We start from the raw sequence: 12,717 nt of genomic DNA on the forward strand, positions 1-12,717 counted from the left end.
TGTAATGAATTATTCTGTTTCACTCCATTTGAAATAGTCTAACTTTCCCTGGCCTACATTTTGCTGATGAGGTTTTATGTACACATGTAAACTATGATAACAATAGATTAAACAATTCAATATTGAAGTTTTAAGTGAAGTTTGTCAAGGCGCCCCCTCAACACACACACACACACACACACACACATCTCTTGTCTCTGGCCTTGTTTTTGAGTTTAGAATGTTATTATTAGGGCCCGAGCACCTGATGAAACAGGAAGTAGTATTTCACTCCACCGTGCATTGTCCAATAAGCACCAGCATGTTCGCCTATGATCACATCACAGCTTATTCTTCATATCATTCCCTCTCATGCATTATGTCATGTTTTGAAATGACAATACATCTTTTTGAATATTGATTGAAAGCTCCAGAACAGCCTATAAATAGACAAAGTGGTGGATACATGACTTTCAATAGTCTTTGTCAATTCATTATTAATAATCGATACAGGAATCAGCAATAGGAATAGAATATAAATATAGAAATAGTTGTTTATAGATGTATTACTAACCGTGTTCCCCTGTGGAGCGCGTGTCTATGTATTGTGTTTCTATGCTCAGCCGGCGTGGAGCTTTCTGCGTCACGTCTTTCACTCCACAACTTTATTGTTCCACAAACCGGAAGACAGGACGGACTACGTGTCAGGAAGCAGGAGAAGAAGCAGAATCGGCTAAATGGTTGAAGGCGACGGGGCCGTGTGACTTCACCTCGTCCTGGAACAACCTCGCCCATTCGTGTGGATTCATATTTTGTTTTAACGGAGAGTTAAACCCGCAACCGCCTCGGCACGATGCTAACCAAGTTCGAAACGAAGTCGGCCCGTGTTAAAGGTGAGAGCGTCGCCAGCTGTAGTTAGCATAGCAGCTAACGGTAGCTAGCTGTCGTTTATCCGGGCTCGGTTGTTTATTAACTTTAACCTGTAAATGGAGACGTGTTGTTTCATTAAAAATACTCTTTTCTCTAGATAATGAATCTATAACACGTATTGTGTTGATGTGTAGACGTGTTGACAGCACCTGGACATGTAGTTAGCTGTATAGCCTAGCTAACTGTTGTGTTTAGCTAAGATTAACACTAGTTAACATGGTTCCCTTGCTTGTCATTGGGTACAGAAAGGTTATCTCTCAGCTGTTCTGTGTATACGTGATGTTAAAGATCACATGTTTTACTTTGCAGGTCTGAGTTTCCATCCCAAAAGGCCATGGGTTCTTGCAAGTTTGCACAACGGAGTCATCCAGCTGTGGGACTATCGGATGTGCACCTTGATCGACAAGTTCGATGAGCACGATGGTAAAAAAAAAAGATCAATGAGGAATTGATATTTATCAAATATAATCCAGCCTGTGAGTTTTGATGGGATGTGTGATTTCACTGACGTGTCCTCTCCCACAGGGCCCGTCAGAGGAATTGATTTCCACAAACAGCAGCCTCTGTTTGTGTCTGGAGGAGACGATTACAAGATTAAGGTGAGGCTGCTGTCACCAGAAATAAATGTTGACATACATGTGTTTTTCTGCGAAGTCCATCTGCACCAAAATGTTGTTTATTATTCAGTGTGAAGAATGTGTATGGTCCAAAATATCAGGGATAACTGATTTATTGTAACAAGCTCACTTACAGCTTTAAAAGCTAAGTTGCTAAATTCCATCTTCAAGTTACAGCCAAACAAATGATAAACATAAATAGTGACTAGACGAATAAAGGACACAGAATTTATCAAAGTTGGTGATGACTTGCAGCGATGACACACACAGTGAGGCAGGAAAGTAAACATCTGCAAACCGTCAGCTGGTGCAACTACGTGACTGGTTGGATCTTACGTATAACTAAGGGCAGCTACAGCTTGGATTCACACATCTATCACATGACTTTTCTATAGAATTGTTATGTATACACTGACTACATATTCCTTCTTTGACCAGGTTTGGAACTACAAGCTGAGGCGCTGCCTCTTCACCCTCCTTGGACACTTGGACTACATCAGAACTACCTTCTTCCACCATGTAAGTTATTCTTTCACTTTAAATACATGTTTCTTACCTCTTTCGAGGGGCCAGGGTGACAAAGACTCAATATATTGTTGCTCATGTAAAAAAATCCATCTTCAATGATTTGATTAATAAAACTATTTCCCTTTCTGTAGGATTACCCCTGGATTCTAAGTGCCTCGGATGACCAGACTATACGCATCTGGAACTGGCAGTCCAGGACCTGTGTCTGGTAAGATGCACTGTAACTAGTCGTTAAGAAGTACTTTAAATATTTAGTAAGTTTACATGTGACAGAGTACTTCAGCAGAGCTATTCATGAAATTTATATATTACTTTTGGTCATGTTTGCATTAGTGTGTTTTAATGTGAAGTATCAAAGAAACACACTAATCAGTTTACATATTTTAAGTGGGAGCATTTTACTGATCATTTTCCCTGAAGCAAAACATTAAGGTAACCTCTGTTCTAAAACTTTGCCTTTCTATCCACAGTGTGCTGACCGGCCATAACCACTATGTGATGTGCGCCCAGTTCCATCCATCCGAGGACCTGGTGGTGTCAGCCAGTCTGGACCAGACCGTGCGAGTGTGGGATATCTCCGGTGAGAGCTGTGGGACAGTGGACAAGAGGATGGCGGGCTGGGTTTTGGAAGAGGGGTGGGGGTAGTGAGTGGTAGGGACGACACAGAAGAAGCTGGAACAGGACGAATATTAAGTCCTGGACCAGCTCTTCTGCCTCTCCCAACTTGTAGAGGACGAATCTCTGTGGGCTATTTGCAGAAACACTTCTCCTTTCAGGACAGACAGGGACATAGTTTCAATGTCAGAACATATTATAGTGTATGAATGAAACACTAGCCACTGTAAAAAAGCATTCTGAAAGGTGGAAGATGTATTTTTAAAAAAGGTCACGAGTAGAAAATGGGAGAAGTGTTTCTGTTCCTCTGCATGCTCTGATATTTTTGTTGTTGATGTTTCTTGCTTCTTGTTTCCTGCCCTTCCGTCTGCTTGTCTACTCACTCACCAAACCATTAACTTGCTGGCATCACCCTTCAAATTCTTGCATACAATGTGGATCTGTAACTTTCTCCTGACCTCCTGGGATTTCTTTGCTTTTACATTTTCTATCATTGAGCATGATTGCATCCCTCCATGCCATTTTTATGAACTAGATCACATGGCATCATAGCAGAATGAACCGTTTTCATGCTTAACCACCCGTGTTCTGGGAGCAGCCTCCATTTAGCTTTGAATGAACAGTCCCTTTACTCTCATACTTGCCTTATCGGAAACTCTTACTGCTTTTGTATTTTACTACTCGTTTTACATTGCATCAAAAGAAAATAACCGTTACTAACTGGTTTGGAAGTGCATCTGTTACAGACTTAAACTTGGAACTGATGTTAAATTTCTCTACTTCTCCTGGCACTCAATGCACAGCTGGCTCTGCTACGGAAAACATAACATGAAATATAAAACAGTGTTTATATTTCTTGAAGCGTTATTCACCGTATTGTTATCAACTTCTTTCCTAATTTGTAGCTGTAATCTAACTCTGCATGTGACTCAAGCATCCTGACCGAAACATGCACGAGCCTCTAAACTCCAAACTCATATTTCTGACATCCATCGCCCCATCAGAGCACGCCTTTACAACGGCAGCCACCACCCACCCAACCCCACCCTCATCAGCCAAGTCCACGTGCACTCCTTGCGTCCTCCTTATCCCATGCTCTCCCTGGAAACATCCACACCTGCACATGGGTTCCTAGTGTCATTCCCCCCCCCCCCCAGTGTCATCTCTCCCTGCTGTTGAGCTGTCTGTTCACCACATTGATTTAACGGGCAGGAATCATGAACGCAAGCTGTGTTTTCTCAAATCTATTTTTCACCCCGATCCAATTTGTTCCTGGGAGGTAATCAGTGAATCTTCATCTGCTATCCAATCAAATCAAATCACGGGTAATTGTGTGATTTTTCTTCTGTGTGCCAGTGATTCATTAACCCAATCAGCGGTACTGCTCCAGCTATGATTGTTCCCAGGCCCAAGTTGGCGGGCACTGAGAAAGCAGAGGTTGTGTTGGTGTTTTTCCACCCTGTGTGTGTTCAGTAGTCCAACAGTTTTCCTTCCTTTTTAAAATCACCCTCTGTATTTTCACTGCTTCCATTATATTTTCCATATTTGATTGCTTTGTTGACTTGTATTGTCTCTTTGTGTTTTTCCCTGTGTAAAATGAATATGCCCCCCCTCCCCCCTCCCCTCTCTTGCACGTGGTGCTCTGAATGTTGGTTCCAGGTCTGAGGAAGAAGAACCTGTCTCCTGGTGCTGTGGAGACGGACGTGCGTGGCATCTCTGGCGTCGACTTGTTCGGTGCCTCGGATGCCGTTGTCAAGCATGTCCTTGAGGTGAGCAGAAACTTTCACATGTATTTTAGTTACTTTAGCCCGAGATGTTGTCATTTGAGTTAATTTTTAACCTTGACAGGTGAGCGACGGAAATTTGTGCTCAGTGGAAACCTCTTAAAATGAATTGAAATGCTCAGGGATGATGTAATTGATGGTCTTGTGAAAGTACTTTATTGTAGAAATCTTCTGCCTTAAGCTACATTAAAAAAACATTAAATTAATCCTTTCCACTGAAAAGGCAAAGAGAAACAAGTGAGTAGTGTACAGACATTTTCCAATTGGTCACTGACTTCCAAGTTTCAGTCCAGTTCGCGGAAAATACCATGAACTGGGATTAATTTATTTAAAATGGGCAGTTCTCTTAATTACACATACGGTTTTCTGTGGATTTGTGAGTCCTGAGCTTTAACTCTGCACGGTCAAGGAATGACCAGCCTAAGGAAATTAAAATTCATTGCCAGGTCTGGGTTTTAATAGTTGAAAACAATGGGGACGTGTGACACAACCAAGCACAGACTCACTTCCATCTTTCCACATGAAGTGGAAAAGGGATGGAGATTTATGCAATTTATGAAATCTATACTGTACATTTAATAAACATTAGTATTTTTCAATAGATTTGAAAACATTGTTTACAGGACAGTAATAGTTTGTTTTTATTCAGGTATAATGTTCTCTCAGAGAGGACAGTTAGTGTTAAGTGTTCAGATTGATTGCCAGCACTGGTGATTGATTTTTGTGAGCTGAGATTGTGTGTTCGTGTTCAGGGCCACGACAGGGGAGTCAACTGGGCAGCCTTCCACCCCACCATGCCTCTCATTGTGTCTGGAGCTGACGACAGGCAGGTCAAGATCTGGAGAATGAACGGTGAGTGTTGTTACACAAGACTTTAAGACACTAGTTGGCATCCTCTAACAAACTTCTGCCTTGTATCCATTAAAACGGCAAACATCTAAAGATGTCTTACTTAACATCCTTTATCTTTTCTGATGTCTCTTTATCTCCCGGTCCAGAATCCAAGGCATGGGAGCTGGATACATGCCGCGGCCACTACAACAATGTGTCCTGTGCCGTCTTCCACCCGCGTCAGGAGCTCATCCTGTCCAACTCTGAGGACAAGAGCATCAGGGTGTGGGACATGTCCAAGAGAACCGGAGTGCAGACCTTCCGTCGGGACCATGATCGCTTCTGGGTGCTGGGTGCTCACCCAAACCTCAACCTGTTTGCCGCTGGTGAGTGGTGACGCTGGTCTAGAAATCATAAACTTGGCATTCTAAAGAAAAAATAGAAGTATTTCACTGATAGTATTGTAAAGACACTGTTCATTAACAGCAAAAGGTTAGCAGATGTGGATATGTCACTCAAACAGGGTCTGTGTCCTTTAGGTCATGACAGCGGAATGATTGTGTTCAAGCTGGAGCGCGAGCGTCCAGCCTACGCCGTGCACGGGAACATGCTGTACTACGTCAAGGATCGTTTCCTCCGCCAGCTGGACTTCAACAGCAGCAAAGACACTGCTGTCATGCAGCTGCGCAGGTAGCTGCTCTCTAGTGTTTCTCACATCCAGTGAAACCATCACTTTCCTTCTGAGATATTCTGAGTGTTTTCTAACATGTTGTGTTTTATGTATTTTGTCCTAGTGGGTCCAAGTTCCCAGTGTTCAGCATGTCTTACAACCCAGCTGAGAACTCTGTCCTGCTCTGCAATGTAAGTACCTGTCAATCAAAACACACTAATCACTTACTTTACATATTTGTGCATATATGTTTAGATGTCCATGTGTTTAATGTAATACTCTTTACCTCCTGCAGAGGGCGACCAATCTGGAGAACAGCACATATGACCTGTACTCCATTCCCAAAGAAAGCGATTCTCAGAACCCTGATGGTAATGAAAGATATTAAATCAGAAATGTTATACCTGTTTTTCTCCAAATTTCAACTTGTAAACAGTCATTTATTCGTCATTCAGGATGTGGATGAAATTCAGAGTAAAGTCACATAAATTCTGTCTCTTCTTAGCACCGGAGGGGAAGAGGTCTTCTGGTCTGACGGCAGTCTGGGTGGCCAGGAACCGATTTGCAGTCCTGGACCGAATGCACTCTGTAAGTCCAGTTACAGGTTTACAGAGCATTTTGAAATTAAAACCTGAGTTTATTCAGGCTGCAAAACTTTCATTTTTGTCTGTTTTCTAATATTTACTCTCTCTCCTTTGCAGCTTCTGATTAAGAACCTGAAGAATGAAATTGTGAAGAAAGTCGCGGTTCCAAGCTGCGAGGAAATCTTCTACGCAGGAACGGGCTCGCTGCTGCTGCGCGATGCCGATGGCGTCACTCTGTTCGACGTGCAGCAGAAACGCTCTCTGGCCACCGTCAAGATTGCCAAGGTCAAGTACGTGGTGTGGAGCGCCGACACCAGCCACGTGGCTCTACTCGCCAAACACGGTGAGTAGATAAGATGCATATCAGCACGTACAGACAGGGAAACTTATCAGAGAGACACAACATCTTTATCTGAGCCTCTGGAACATTTCTAGCTCACTGAGATATGAAACCTGTTCGGACAAAGACAACTAAAGCCAGATCTCAGTTGGCAAACAAATTTCAAAAGCTGATCATCTCTGAAGATTTATAAATTTAATAAAAAACATTGAATCTAAATCTCCGTTGTCTCTTTTCATCCTGCAGCCATCATGATCTGCAACCGTAAGTGGGAAAGTCTCTGCAACATTCACGAGAACATCCGAGTGAAGAGTGGAGCCTGGGATGAGAGCGGAGTCTTCATCTACACAACCTCCAACCACATCAAATATGCCCTCACCTCTGGGTACGTGCTGTGGAGAAATGCTGATGTCACGCTATGCACTTGACATAAGTATATTTTCAACCATTTAACTGTGATGATGACAAATCCCAACTCTCAACTGTTTTACTTTTATCAGTAAATTAGATGTGTAGAACAGAATAATCTTGTAGAGTTAGCACCAGAATGACAGGAGATGTAGATGAATAAGCCAGAATGCAAATGTTTACTTTGTAATCTTGATAAGTAGCAGCAGATGTTTTATATGTTATAATATTTTTTTTATTTTCTAACCTGTTCCTGCAGTGATCATGGCATCATCAGGACTCTGGACCTGCCGATCTACGTGACCCGTGTGAGAGGTAACAGCGTTTACTGCCTGGACAGGGAGTGTCGACCACGTGTCCTCACCATTGACCCCACAGAGTACCGCTTCAAACTGGCCCTGGTCAACCGCAAATATGATGAGGTGGGTCCGTGGTGATTATTGTTTGTGTGAAAGGATGAGGAGCAAGTACGTGTGTTCAAATGTGTACTGGTTCTGTTATAATTCTAATATGGTTTGTCCAGGTGCTCCACATGGTGCGTAACGCCAAGCTGGTGGGTCAGTCCATCATTGCCTACCTGCAGAAGAAGGGCTACCCTGAGGTGGCGCTGCACTTTGTCAAAGATGAGAAGACACGATTTAGTTTGGCACTGGAGTGTGGAAACATTGAGGTGGGTTGCTGCGAGACAAACTGTTTAATAAAGACAAACCTTTTCTGAATTATTTTTGTAACAAATGTTTTTGTAACATTTTTCTTTTAATCATATTCGCATACACAAGCCAAAATTAGCTCTTTATTAATATTGTTACTCTCTAAGATTGTGTTCTCCCTTTACTCTTAGCTTTCTTCATCCATTTTTTTTACTCCATACCTCCAGGTGGCGTTGGAGGCCGCCAAGGCCCTGGATGAGCGCAGCTGTTGGGAGCGCCTGGGTGAGGCCGCGCTGCTGCAGGGTCACCACCAGGTCGTGGAAATGTGCTACCAGAGGACCAAGAACTTTGACAAGCTCACCTTCCTGTACCTCATCACTGGCAACCTGGCCAAGCTGCGCAAGATGATGAAGATCGGTGAGTGATGGAGACGGTGGAAAAGGATTTTGAGTCTCTGAGTATGTTACAGTGACGCTAATATCCGTGTTCTCTTTATGCGTAGCTGAGATCAGAAAGGACATGAGCGGTCACTACCAGGCGGCGCTTTACCTGGGAGACGTCAGTGAGAGGGTCCGCATCCTGAAGAACTGTGGACAGAGTGAGTTCACCATTAACTAGATTCACTCCATTTTGCTACTCGCATAATCTTGTCCATTGAAGCTTGATTATCTGCTTCTCTCTGTCCAACTCAATGTGGCCTGAAGTGCCATGTGACCAATGAGAAGCACCCTGTTGTCATGCTTGTTTCAAATTTTAGAAAAACATAAGAAATGAATAGTTTGCCACATCAACAATGTGCTTACCTTTCAGTACTGCTTCCAAATTGTCATTTTTTATTATTTCTAACTATGGAACAAAGAGCCAACACTGATTTTGTGCATTTTTGTTATGTGCAGAGTCTCTGGCTTACCTGACTGCAGCCACCCATGGGCTGGATGAAGAAGCTGAATCACTGAAGGAGACCTTTGACCCAGAAAAGGAGACGGTGTGTTGGGAAAACCTTCTCTGTACTTTCATTCACATAATGTGGACACACATAACATGCTGTCTGAAGTAATGCATGCAATAGGTTTATTTTTAGTTGAAACACAGTTTCCGGTGTGCACCACAGCCTCTGAATCTCTCTCATGTTGTATTAATACATAATTTTGGTTATGTAATGATGGTGGATTTTGTGTTGTAGGTGCCTGAGGTTGATCCCAATGCACAGCTGCTGCAGCCTCCTCCACCCATCAACCCTCTGGACACCAACTGGCCTCTGCTCACTGTATCAAAGGGCTTCTTTGAGGGAGCCATTTCAGCGAAAGGTGAGACATCACAAGCCTTGACAGACGCAAATATAGATACACCGCATATATTCACCACACATTTATATATGCATGCCTGCATCAACAGCAACTATCAGTCTTTTTATAAAGAGAACTGCTGAGTTGTGACAGGTTTCAGTTAACTACTTACCTAATACACAACAGTGAGAAAGGTTTTCCATCCTTAGTCAAACATAAAAAAGGAACTACTTGAATGGAAGTTGTGGAAACTTGTGGCAGTTGACTTGTCCAGAGTGAGAACAGTGTCTCTCCCCCCCCCCCCCCCCCGTTGTAGGGAAGGCAGGTCAGATGGCTGCCGATCAGGACATGGATGCTGCAGGAGGCGAGGGCTGGGGAGAGGATGCCGAACTTCAGCTGGATGAAGGTAAATTCAACAAAAAAAAGATTTGAACTGGAACTGTCAGTGGGTAATTGTACAGTTAATTATTTCCTCCATTGCTCTCTCTCTCTCTCTCTCTCTCTCTCTCAGATGGCTTCATGGACGCCCAGGAAGGATTAGGGGAGGATGGAGTTGTGAAAGAGGAGGGAGGAGGCTGGGAGGTGGAGGAAGACCTGGACCTTCCTCCAGAGCTGGTGAGAGGAGCCTCATCATTACAAATCCTTCCAGGACTAAAACAGGGTTAACTCTAGACACAAGACAAACGCTGATAGATTTCTCCTCAGGTCTCCTCAGCACTTGTTTCTCTTAGCTTTGTCTGTTTTCAAGCTTCACATTCTATCTGCCAAGAAATGAAACATGCGGCTGAACTTCTGAATCTTCATACCAGTGTTGTCGTTGTCTTAGTCCACTGTTGTTCTCTCGTTTCCAAACATCAGGACTTGCCGGCTGGTGGAGGTGGAGGAGCAGAAGACGGCTTCTTTGTCCCACCAACCAAGGGCATGAGTCCGACCCAGATGTGGTGCAACAACTCCCAGCTGCCAGTGGACCACATCCTAGCTGCCTCTTTCGAAACAGCCATGAGAGTATGTTCACAATAGATTATTTCAGATGTTTAGCTTTTTTTCTTGTATTACTTCTTTAAATATTCAAGTATATATTTGTGCCTGAGGTGAGGCCACTGATTGGATATAAGTTTATAGTTAAACCTCATACCGACACTAACTGTTCACTCTTCTCGACCACAGCTGCTCCACGACCAGGTTGGAGTTGTGAACTTTGGACCATACAAGTCACTGTTCATGCAAACGCTGTCCAGAGGCCGCAACTGTTACCTGGGGCTGCCCTCTCTGCCTTGCCTGCGCAGTCACCCCCAGAGGAACTGGAAGGTACAGCTGTTTAGATGTTTGCCTGTGGGGGAGGACGTACTCCTTTAGTGAATCTAATAAGCAAATATACAAATTGTTTATTTTTTAGGACTGTGGGGCCAAGCAAGGTCTGCCTGCTGTGGGCCTGCGCCTCTCGGACCTCATCTCCCGCCTGCAGCAGTGCTACCAGTTGACCACTTCTGGGCGCTTTGAGGAAGCTGTTGAGCGCTTTAGAGTCATCCTGTTGTCGGTTCCTCTGCTGGTGGTCGATAACAAGCAGGAGATTGCAGAGGTGAGTACCAGACCAACTTTGAATGGTGATCAGTTCAGTCCAGAAGCCTGCGGCTGTCCGCTGCACCTGCATACTGGATAATGAACATTGACTGTATTAAATGTGCATGGGTCACCTTTGTGAATGGGTTTTCTGTGTGTTTCAGGCTCAACAGCTGATCACAATTTGCAGAGAGTACATCGTGGGTCTGACTATGGAGACCGAGAGGAAGAAGCTGCCGAAAGACACTTTGGAGCAGCAGAAGAGGCTGTGCGAGGTAAAACTCTGACTCAGTCAGAGCTGTTGGAGACAGACAATAACACATTTTCACAGGTTTTGGTTTGTCAAAGTTTACACCTCTGTGAGTTTGTTTTCGGGCCAATACCAAGTTTGTTTTTTTCCTTCCAGATGGCTGCTTACTTCACCCACTGTAATCTCCAGCCCGTCCACATGGTGCTGGTGTTGCGCACGGCTCTGAACCTCTTCTTCAAACTGCGTAACTTCAAAACAGCTGCGAGCTTTGCACGCCGCCTGCTGGAGCTCGGGCCGAAGCCAGATGTGGCGCAGCAGGTCAGTTGTGCGACATCCACAGAAGCAAAGAGTTTTCATTTTTACACGGAGCACAATACTGTTTTGTAATCTTCTATAATAATGTTAAATCTCTCCCTGCTGTTCAGACCCGCAAGATTTTGGCTGCATGCGAGAAGACCCTGACAGATGCCCACCAGCTGAACTACGACCCCCACAATCCGTTTGACCTGTGCGCTGCATCTTTTGTCCCCCTGTACCGTGGACGCCCTGTTGAGAAGTGTCCTCTGTCGGGAGCCTGCTACTGTCCCCCATACAAAGGCCAGATCTGCAGGGTCACACAGGTAGATCTACAGCAACATTCAACCTAAAAGGCTTTTCCAATTAGGAGAATGCATAGTTTACTTTGTGAGCATCATCTACAATCAAAGTGAAAATGGAGAGAAACCTTATTAATTGAACTATATGATGAAAGCCTACACTCACTGTCCTCTTTATTAGGTACATCTGTACAGTCAAATGAAATCCAATACAACTGTACCTCTTCATGTAATGTAGTCCAGTACTTTACTATGGTCTGATTATAAACATCATTTAATTTACACGTCTGACAGTGTCACCAAAACATAAACTTGTAAAGATCGAGTTTAAACTGCTTTAAATTGCATACATGTATCTTAAAGGAGGGATACCTGAGTGGTAGATATTAGTTTTTTCATATTGTCTAACCTGTACTTTATTTTCTAGGTGACGGAGATCGGTAAGGATGTGATCGGTCTGCGCGTGAGTCCTCTTCAGTTCCGTTGAGAGGACACGGAGACGAGGAACCTGCTCAGCAAAACACATCCACACTTACTCTGTAGAAATTAATAGTTAATCGACACGACGAATTAAAGCAGAGATATATATGTTTGCTCACGCTGATGTGAAAACCTTTTAAACCCTTTCAACTATCTTAATTCCATGCACCATCTTTCCTGCAGAAAGCTTTTTGTTCTACTCGGCATCGTCTCCGTGCTGTGGCTGTATTAAACCTGTAAACATAACCGCTGTCCCTTTTCTGACCTGTATGAGATGATTGACTCGATGTGAGCGAGCGGCGCTGCTCTGTGTATTCTGGAGGGGAGAATAAAAAATAAATTCCTGTTTGTGAAACGGAAATGAGGGTTTCTGAGGTTTTGTTCCTGATGTGGTGTTGATACCAGTGCGGTTACTCTGAGGCTGATCGACTAGAGGAGGATGGGGGAAGGCGAGTTTAATGCGTGGGTATAAAAGTTGTGAAGGGAAAATTAAATATTCGCATCAGGGCTGAGTCACCAGGGAGGAGAAGAGAGTTGAATTAAAAACAATGGATGTGAACTGAGTTGGGTGGATACATCTATTTCTTCCAGGTAAAGATTTTAAAATGA

General features: G+C 43.7%; 1 protein-coding gene across 1 annotated transcript; it reads left to right on the top strand.

The window, feature by feature from the left end:
* Positions 1–649: 649 nt before the first annotated feature.
* Positions 650–12,469, top strand: copa (COPI coat complex subunit alpha). Its single transcript, XM_034614665.1, has 30 exons — positions 650–872; positions 1,219–1,332; positions 1,435–1,508; positions 1,965–2,045; positions 2,186–2,262; positions 2,525–2,634; positions 4,329–4,438; positions 5,206–5,305; positions 5,452–5,670; positions 5,824–5,974; positions 6,079–6,145; positions 6,250–6,325; positions 6,460–6,542; positions 6,656–6,881; positions 7,125–7,263; positions 7,546–7,708; positions 7,810–7,956; positions 8,164–8,353; positions 8,439–8,534; positions 8,833–8,921; positions 9,120–9,243; positions 9,539–9,628; positions 9,734–9,837; positions 10,081–10,227; positions 10,390–10,530; positions 10,619–10,801; positions 10,947–11,057; positions 11,189–11,350; positions 11,458–11,652; positions 12,056–12,469. Exons 1-30 carry the CDS (start codon positions 833–835, stop codon positions 12,113–12,115), a joined length of 3,669 nt encoding a protein of 1,222 aa, XP_034470556.1. The 5' UTR covers positions 650–832; the 3' UTR covers positions 12,116–12,469.
* Positions 12,470–12,717: the final 248 nt, after the last annotated feature.

The sequence above is a fragment of the Hippoglossus hippoglossus genome, chromosome 17 (assembly GCF_009819705.1).
Source record: "Hippoglossus hippoglossus isolate fHipHip1 chromosome 17, fHipHip1.pri, whole genome shotgun sequence".
NCBI classification, from domain to species: domain Eukaryota; kingdom Metazoa; phylum Chordata; class Actinopteri; order Pleuronectiformes; family Pleuronectidae; genus Hippoglossus; species Hippoglossus hippoglossus.

Coding starts and splice junctions, on each gene's coding strand:
- copa (XM_034614665.1), top strand. CDS start 833: ATGCTAACCAAGTTCGAAACGAAGTCGGCCCGTGTTAAAG. Junction 873..1,218: donor GAAGTCGGCCCGTGTTAAAG/GTGAGAGCGTCG, acceptor TTTACTTTGCAG/GTCTGAGTTTCCATCCCAAA. Junction 5,975..6,078: donor GCTGTCATGCAGCTGCGCAG/GTAGCTGCTCTC, acceptor ATTTTGTCCTAG/TGGGTCCAAGTTCCCAGTGT.